The 9754-nt window shown below is 42.1% G+C and overlaps 1 protein-coding gene across 3 annotated transcripts in view; it reads left to right on the forward strand.

Annotated features, from left to right (window-relative positions):
* Positions 1-372: 372 nt before the first annotated feature.
* The window catches only part of SLC35B4 (solute carrier family 35 member B4), a 27844-nt gene continuing 18462 nt past the window's right edge, over positions 373-9754 (forward strand). For 2 of the 3 annotated variants that reach the window (XR_014139114.1, XR_014139115.1), the window contains exons 1-2: positions 373-694; positions 7138-7251. Coding sequence is in view for 1 of the 3 variants with exons in the window: in XM_081800068.1 (XP_081656194.1) it covers positions 618-694; positions 7138-7251 (191 nt within the window). In the remaining 2 variants the exon portion in view is untranslated. The remainder of the gene's footprint in view (positions 695-7137; positions 7252-9754) is intronic. The other variant, XM_081800068.1, reaches the window with a different exon arrangement.

Consider the following 9754-nt stretch of genomic DNA (forward strand, 5'->3'; position numbering starts at 1 on the left):
AAGATTCTAGTCTAATGTTCTTTTCAAGGGGTAGACAAGCGAGTTCACAGGGATTTCTACTTTCACTCAATTCAGGAGAATTGTTTCAGATGATAACACCTCCGACAATCCATCAGGTCTGTAGTTCTAGTGCCGTCAGCTGTGAGTTTGGTGTTACAGCGAGGGACGAATTCCTTTCTGAGCCCTCGGCGGCATCACAAGAGACCACGTTGACAGCATTGGAACTTCACTTCCCAGCAAGCCCAGCGGCCTCTTTCCGCGCTAGGCATGACGGGCACCTCGGCCCACTCTCCTCTCTAGCGGAAGAACCTTGAGGCGGGACGCCACACAGCCTGACGTGAGGGCGCGCAGCATCCTGGGATGTGTAGTCTAGCTGGGACGGGGACGCCCCCTCGGATGAATGGGGCCCAGGCTGGCTGCGAACTACAGCTCCTCGGCCGGCTACGTTGGTGGCGGCCGCGGGGGAAGGGGAGCCGGCGGCGGCGCCGAAGGAGAGCAGCGCTGCGGCACTGTGGGGATGTTCTGTGCCGCGGCGGACGCAGCAGCCCGGCTTCCTGGGGTGGCGGTATAAGCGGGCGCCTCATCTACGCGCTCGCTCTCCTCTCACCGCTCCGGCCATGCGCCCGGCCTTTGCGGTGGGCCTGGTGTTCGCAGGCTGCTGCAGTAATGTGATCTTCCTAGAGCTCCTGGCCCGGTGAGTGACCTTCGCGGGCCGCACCCCCGCTCGCAGCGCGCGGGGGCGGGGGTGGGACGGCCTGGGACCCGGCGGAGGCGGTGGCTCCGTGGTCCTGCGCGCTGGCCGCTATCCTGCCCACCAGTTTGTCCGCATCCTCGGAGAGGAGCGCCGGGGGTGCTGCTGTCCTCACCCGCTCTCCACACCCTGGGGGATTGAAGGCTGCAGAGTTTTTCTCGTGACGGGTCCAAGGTCGGCAGGGAGCTCGTGGCAGAACCCCGGGCTCCTCCAGCTCTTTTCGCGATCCTGTTAAGGCCACACGTCTGACTTGAGCAAAGCTCTTTGACTTCTAACGCAGTCTGATTTTGTACTCGCAGCAGTGAGTTTCATTAAGGTGGCCCCTAAAGCATTTGTTTTATTGGCCTTAGAGATGGTTATGAGTACTTGACCCAAACATACATCCCGATGATGTAGTCGAATGGATTCTTAACTTATTCACAAGGCCCGTCCACTTGACCAGAGAGAATTCCAGCTTTTAAGATATTACAGTCTCTAGGTTGAGAAACATGCATTTCGAGGCGTAACTTTATAAATTAAGAATGATTGACACTTTCCCAAAGGGAAGCTAGGTTAGCTTTATTGAGGTGGCACTCAAATAATGTTGAGTAATGTGCAAAGTTCAGTGGAGCTGTTGTTATAGAAACACAACAGGTAGACTAGAAAAGGCTCAGGACTGAATCTCAAGTCTTGGTTGGGTCCTCCTTTTTATTTAGCCGCTCTGGGCCTCCCTTTTCTGGCTGAAGAATAAACTGTATGTGGTGTCCTTTAGTGCCATATATCTGAATCTGCACATCTCCCCTGGCCATCAGAACAGTCTTGTGTACCAAATAGGTCAGGAGGTATAATCTCTTTTACTGAAAGTGAAACAGGTCCCAAGAAGTTAGATGGTCTTTTACTACTTGTAGGTGGCAGGGCCAGAACTAGAATCCAAGATACCTACACCCTAGTCCAGTACCTTTTGCAACCTCCCTGTTATTTTTGAACTTGAGCAGCCCACAGAATTTTGGTCAGTGCTTCACCTGGAGCCTACTACAAGTGTATTTATTTTGTTTTCATGATACCATTGATAAGTCATTCTGAAGCAATCAGTTTACTTAAGGTGTGGGTTAATTTTTGCTATTACAGAGCTTGAAATCTTACGCAGAAAGTGTTGATAAAGATCTGCCACTTATTTGGGGCATAGTTGGAGAGAGGTTTAAAAATAAAAAAAATTAAAAATGTATCCGCTTGTCAGTCTGGTATACTTCAAAGGAAGGTCATTTGGGAAATTGATTTAAAAATATTTAAAAAGTGAGAAAATCAGGCCAGCCATGGAAATGAAGGTCATAGAATAATATATTATGAATATATATAAATATAATACTTGTTCTGAATATGCCGTTAAATTAAATCCTGCCAAAGGCTGTATGACGTCATAATATGCTAGCACCTGAAGGCCCTCGTTACTAAGTGTGAGCTCTTGGCTAAATTACTTGATCTCCTGAGTCTGTTCTTTGAATTGTGAAAGGCCGGTGGTGGCTCTCCCAGCCTCACAGGGTTTTGAAGCGTTCAATGAAATGCACGTGCAAAGCACCTGAAGCACACTGACTTTTTTTTTTTTTTAAGATTTTTAATTTATTTATTTGGCAGAGAGAGACAGCAAGAGAGGGAACACAAGCGGGGTGGGGGGAGGGAGTGGGAGAGGGAGAAGTAGGACCCTGCCGAGCAGTGAGCTGGACACGGGCTCTATCCCAGGACCCAGGCGCCCCAAACTGCCTTCCTCTTGTCTCTAACAACTTCGGTTTCAGTAAGGGTAAACCTTGTTTTATAAGCTACTCCTGAAAAGTTGTGGATAAATCTAACTTTACAGAATGTTTTGGTGAATTATAGGAGCTTCTATTTAGAACGCTTAGAAGAATTTATATATAAATCTTCCTCATTTATCTTTTTTGTAAATCTGACTTTTTGGATACAGCAATGGGTTTTCATAAAGCAGTGAGGGGTACATTTATATATTCAGTGAGTGGTGTACATCAGACTGAATAGCAGCTTTTTCCTGATTGGCTTGGGCAGCTCACAACTTAACTCTGTTAAAGATCAATAAAATAAGAGCAGGTTGGACCACATGGTCTTTAAGGTCCTTTGTAGATTTGGCCTCCTCATAATTTTTTACTTTATCTTGGGACATCACAGTGGAAAGCTCATAAATTTTTATAGAGCAGGAACTGTGCTCTTATATGGCTTCCTTGGAACCATTATGTGCCCTAGTAAGTGCCAAGTAGAACACTAAGTATAAATGGAAATGCTAGAGTGACTTGTAGGAAGAAGGAAACATTTTTCTCCATTTTCCCCAAATTGGAAAACAAATCTAGGTTTTTTCTTTTTGACTTTTATATCTATAATTGGGATCTATAATAAAAAGCACCACGCAGTGTACAAAACAGACATGAAGTCATGAATGGATGCCTTGATCTCCCTCCTGAAAGAGCTTAGAAACAGGATGCACACACATCAGCTAACTAGCTAGCCAAGGTAGTGCATGTCTTACTTCAGGAAAACAATCTGAAACATTTTCTTTTTCCTATCTTATTTTACAATCAAGTGCATCATTTTGACTCAAGTAGGAAGTTTCCTAAATCTGAAAGAAGAAATATGAAAGGCATAAATTTCTTTCTCTTCAAAGTTGCTTGTCTTTGAAGTAAAAATTTGAATGCTTGCCAAAGAGAATTCAAAGTAAGAGAAACTTTGCAGTTGGTGATTATAATTTCTAAGGAGTAAAGTTCAAGAAAACAAGTGATTTAGGGAAAAGGATCCAAGTTTTTACATTGAAGTTTTAAAAATGAATTACTAAAGTTAAAACAAATAGTTCCATTGGTAGCCATACAACAGTATGTTTCCCAAAAAGCTAAGTTGATTTTTTAAAAAAATTTAATTATGTGAGTACATTAGGGATATTTTAAAATACTGTGGAAATAGACACAAAGTAGAATAGGGTTGTCAACTTGTTTGTCTGGTAGAACCCTATCTTGATTATGTTGGCGATTACATAACCCTAAGCATTTGTCAAGGCTCTTAGTACTGTATACCCCCCCAAAAAAAGTGAATTGTACTGAATGTAAATTTAAAAATAAAAATACATATAATGACCAAAAAAAAAAAAAAAAGAATAGGGTTGTCAAGGGATGGGGGAGGGGGCAATGGAGAGGGACCCTAATGGGTATGAGATTTCTTTGGGAGGTATCCTAAAATGGTAATAGCCGCACAACTCTATAGTAAAAAACACTGAATTGTAAACAGTAATATAATGGAGTCTGCAAACATCACTTATTTGCCCTGTGGCCCTGTGAGACTTCCCCGAGTCAGTGCCATGTGGCCCTCAGTGTCTTCAGCAATGAAATGGGCATAATTACAACTACCTCTGTAAAATAAAGGTAAAATTTATTATGCCTTTTAAAAAAATCCTGTGAGGTATACACTTGTAAAGTGAGTCAGTTTTAGAAATAAATGATTTTTTTATCTTTCATACAATATTTTAGGTCACCCTCACATTCATTCAGCCGCTTGAGTGAAGGCCAGATACTGGGCCCAGAAAGCGGGGCATGAAGATGAATTGGACACCGTTGGTCCTCACCTTCCCTGTGTGGCACTGGGTTCTTATCTGTTTCATACTCTCATGTTTGCCTCATTCATTACATTGTCATCTCCTTAAGGGCTCAGGTCTCCATCACATTGGGAGCTCCCCAGCACCTAACTTTACATGTGATATGTTCTCCTCAATTGTTCTTTAATTGAATTGGCCTCATCTTTTGGTAAAGAAAAAAATGGGTGGGAAGCAGGGAAGCTTGATGAACCCCATTTGGGCTAAGTCTTGTGTTGGCAATTTACATTTTCTCATGGAATCCTCATTACAAAATTAAAAATCACTTGCACTTTATAGGTGAGAAAAATTGGTCAAGATAAATGTCTTTATCTTTAATTGAAGACCTTCCAGGGTGCAAGATCCTAATGTTAGTCTTTGCCTTTTTCCCTCTGTGGCACACTATTAAGTGCTTTTCAGGGACTGGCTTGTTTACTCTTTACATAAACCAGTGAGATAGGCACTAATACTGTTCGCATTTTAAAGATAAGGAAACAAGACTTAGGGTAATTAACTTCCACTCTAGAGAACTGGATCCTGCCCGTCATTGTGTAATTTTAACCACCTTGGGTGGTTCTCAGCCCTGTGATAGCAAATGGGAATCACCTGCCCATCTTACGTAGGCGCATACACACACTCCCACACACATCTTCCAGCACTTTCCCCAGACCTACACTAGTGGTTCTCAGCTCTGGCTGCACCTCAGAATTAAGCAGAGAGCTTTGAAAAGTACAGGTTCTGGGGCCCTACCCCACAGCAATCTGAGCAGAACTGCGGGAGTGGGGGGAGGGTGCTCCTCAGGCACGTGGGTTTCTTTTTTTTTTTAAAGATTTTATTTATTTATTTATTTTGACAGAGAGAGAGAGAACAAGTAGGCAGAGAGGCAGGCAGAGGGAGAGGGAGAAGCAGGCTCCCCGCCGAGCAGGGAGCCCGATGCGGGGCTCGATCCCAAGACTCTGGGATCATGACCCGAGCTGAAGGCAGCCGCTTAACCAGCTGAGCCACCCAGGCGCCCCCAGGCACGTGGGTTTCTAAAGAGCAGCCTAACCAGAGCTGAAAAGCACCGTGCCAGGAACTAGGTAGAGCTAAAGTACCTTCTCCTATCACTCATAATTAGGCTAATGGTTTTAATTAGCTCTTTAAATGAGGTCAGTGTCTTACGTAATTGTTTATGGCTTCTTGCAGTGTTTACCCTGTATCCCCTGAACATAAATGCTAAAAGAAATGGTTGAATATAAAGCAGTAGTTTTCAAGAACACCTTCATAGAGCCTAAAGAGTAGCCGCAGTTGTTGCAGATGGTAAGCATAGCTCCACACAAGAGTGGCTTATGTTCAGGGTTATCTATTTTATGCCTGATGGGTGTATTTAAGAACTTGTATACTTGACATTGCTATTTAATAATAATACCACCAGTAGAGTGGGCGCCTGGGTGGCTCAGTTGGTTAAGTGACTGCCTTCGGCTCAGGTTGTGATCCCGGAGTCCTGGGATCGAGCCCCACATCGGGCTCCTGGCTCAGCGGGGAGCCTGCTTCTCCTTCTGACCCTCTCCCTTCTCATGCTGTTTCTCTCTCTTGCTCGCTCTCTAATAAATAAAATCTTAAAAAAAAAAAAAACCACCAGTAGAGAACGAGGTTGTTTTTATAAATAGCATTATATTAGATGTAATAGTACATTTATAATACAGTAATCATCTCATCACTAGCCTCTGGTAAATAAATGTCCTTGATAAGATGAGAAAACGGAATATGAAGCCTGAGAAACCTGGAAACTTCAGGGAAACAGAGACAACTGGTCACTTTGTACTTCCAGTGACTGAGCAGAAGCTGATGGAGGACAAACTCCAAACCACAAACATTTTAAGTAACCGGCTTTTCACGGAGTGTTTCAAGAGTGAGGTCAGAAGGACTTTTTCTGCCTTGTAAATATGTTCCTAACAGATACTGTGGAAGACTCTTCAGCCCTTACGTGGATCACTGAAGAGGTTCGATTCAATTCCACCGTTTGTGGAGTACCTAATATACTTGTGTTCAGGGCTGTGGGGAACAGTAGATGATAGTAGTGTTCTTCAGCCTTTTCTCCTTATTATTGCTCCTTATCTCTCCTTACCCCTGCCAAAGACCCTTTGTCTGTAGACATTTTTTTCTAATCACCCCCCCAGAGATACGATATATACTGGTTCATGTGCTGTATTTATATATACTTGATACTTCAAAAAAGAGTGCTTGATACTTCAAAAAAAGAGTATGAATCTCCCCACCCCAAGAACCAATCATTGCCCCCAGGGGGACTTTCTCTAAGGTGGTGTCCCAGTCACCCACAATGGGTGCATGTCTTCTGTTGACAGTAGTCTTGGTGGTTCCTGGTCAGGAGGCTATGTAAACATTCCAGGAGACCTGAGCATATTTCTGTGCTTGGGCTTTGCTGCTGAGGCTGACTAGGATTCTGACTAAAGCCAATTCGATGAAGTGAGTATCCCAAGTACATACGACCAATTTCCCACAGTTTACTAGAAAAGTTGTATGGTAGTTCTGAGAATGAGTGTTAGCACAATTCTTACTCATGGCCTGTTACACCTAGGGAAGAGTGAAATAAGCAAGCTTGACATTCTTCTCTGTGAGCTCTATTGATAGATGTGTGTGATCCATGGGATATGAAATCTGAGATAAAGGACAGTGGGTAATAGAAATCGGTCCTCCCTGTTACTTGAAACTATCAATATAACAAGTCTTGGTGCCCTTTATCTCAACTTTTTGTACATTATTTGCCTCTTTGTTTTTTACTACACAGGAAGCATCCAGGATGCGGGAACATTGTGACATTTGCACAATTTTTATTTATTGCTGTGGAAGGCTTCCTCTTTGAAGCTGATTTGGGAAGGAAGCGGCCAGCTATCCCAATAAGGTATGGCACATTGAAGTCTCTTTTAGCCTTTGTTTTTTTTTTTAAAGAAGTTCAGGACTTTTCTGGTAACTAGATAGGGTATGAGATATCCTTTTATAAGATCTGTGTCAAAGATATTAGTAGAATAATAATGGTAATTCATTTTCTGAATTTAATATATTGTGAGACTCCAGGGAGCCTGTTTTTAGAATAAAATTCCCACTGCAATACAAAATAATTATGACGGAGACTACAATGTGTGTATGTGTGTAATATCTGGTTGGTAAAAGGCTTAGTGTGACCACAATGTTTTTTAATAGTTTTGTATGCTAGCCTCATGTTGGTAAAGTTATGAGATACACTAAGAGTGGTATTACTGGTCCTTTTTAAAAATGAATGGGCTTGGGGAATAAACAGAAGTGGTGCTTATGCAGCCTCGTGATATGCTAAATGCCACTGAATTGTTCACTTTAAAACGGTTGATTTTATGTTACGTGCATTTCCTCTCAATTAAAAGGAAGTGAATGGCAAGCTAAGGCAAAATTGTTGATTCCAGCCCTCCACCCATTAGTCCAGATTTGCATAACTGTACTCAGGGGGCCAAATAGAAAACAAGACAGTTCTTCTAATAAACAGTGTATTGAAAATTCTACATTCTTGCTGAGAGGGACTGGAAATAAAAGTGTAATGCATCCAGTTGTGAGTGTGTAGTAAGATCAGGACACGTAATCCTGTTGATAGGGATTTTCCTGGTGTGAATGTATCCAAGGACCGGTTAAGACCAACCACGGTGGTTGGTGTTCTTTTACAACATTTCCGAGTAGCCTGCTATAGAAAATGTGGTTGAATTTTGTTATTAATATTGTGCTTTTGAATTTCCCAACGTGATGCTAAGTATTCTGAGTAGGTTGTTTCTTCATTGGCTTTAATATTTACATAAAACTTTCTATTCTCTAGACCAGCATTTACATCATGGTAGGAGCCCCCACATTTTTTTTTAAAATCACTCTATTGTTTTATCCTATTTTCAAATTTTTATTTAAAGTTTAGTTAGTTAACATACAGTGCAATATTGGTTTCAGGAGTAGATTCAATGATTCATCACTTATATGAGACACCCAGTGCTCATCGCAAATGCCCTCCTTAATGCCCATGACCCATCTACCCATCCCCTACCAACCTCCCTCCATCACCCCTCAGTTCTCTACTGTTAAGAGTCTCCTATGGTTTGTTTCCCTCTCTCCTTTTTCCCCCCTTTCCCATATGTTCATCTGTTTTGTTTCTTAATTCCATATATGAGTGAGATCATATGGTATTTATATTTCTTTGACTGACTTATTTCACTAGCTCCGTCCATGTAGTTGCAAATGGTAAGATTTCTTTTTTTTTAATGGCTGAGTAATATTCCCTTGTATATATATGCCACATCTTCTTTATTCATTCATAAGTTGATGGACATTTGGGCTCTCTCCATAGTTTGGCTATTGTTGATAATGCTGCTGTAAACATCAGGGTGCATGTACCCCTTCAAATCTGTATTTTTTAATCCTTTGGGTAAATACCTTTAGTGCAATTGCTGGATAGTAGGGTAGTTCTATTTTTGAGTTTTTGAGGAACCTCCATACTGTTCTCCAGAGTAGCTACACCGGTTTGCATTTCCACCAACAATGCAAGAGGCTTCCCTTTCTCCACATCCTCACCAAAACCTGTTCTTCTTGCATTAATTTTAGCCATTCTGACAGGTGTGAGTTGGTGTCTCATCGTGGTTTTGATTGGTATTTCCCTGATGAGTGATGTTGTGTCTGTTAGCCATCTGGATGTCTTCTTTAGAAAATTGTCTATTCATGTCTTCTGCCCATTTCTTAAGAATATTTGGGTTTTTTGTGCATTGAGTTTGATAAGTTCTTTATAGATTTGGGATACTAAGCCTTTATCAGATATGTCACTTGCAAATATCTTCTCCCATTCTGTAGGCTGCCTTTTAGTTTTGTTGAATGTTTCCTTTGCTGTGTGGAAGGTTTTTATCTTGATGAAGTCCCAATATCTCATTTTTGCTTTTGTTGAAGTTGCTGTGGCCAAGGTCAGAGAGGTTGCTGCCTGTGTTCTCCTCTAGATTTTGATGGCTTTCTGTGTCACATTTAGGTCTTGCATCCACTTTGAATTTATTTTTGTGTATGGTGTAAGAAAGTGGTCCAGTTTCATTCTTCTGCATGATGCTGTCCAGTTTTCCCAACACCATTTGTTGAAGAGACTGTCTTTTTTCCATTGGATATTTTTTCCTGCTTTGTTGAATATTAGTTGACCATACAGTTGTGGGTCCATTTCTGGGTTCTCTATTCTGTTCCATTAATCTGTGTGCCCCAAATAGCCCAAGCAATCCTGAAAAAGAGAAACAAAACTGGAGGCATCACAATTCCAGATTTCAAGCTATATTACAAAACTGTGGTCATCAAGACAGTATGGTGAGAACAAGGATCCCCCACATTTTTTATTCCTCTGACTCTCCGTGCCACCCCCCCCCCCC

The sequence above is a fragment of the Leptonychotes weddellii genome, chromosome 12 (genome assembly GCF_054177405.1).
Source record: "Leptonychotes weddellii isolate Sample4059 chromosome 12, ASM5417740v2, whole genome shotgun sequence".
Lineage (NCBI taxonomy): Eukaryota > Metazoa > Chordata > Mammalia > Carnivora > Phocidae > Leptonychotes > Leptonychotes weddellii.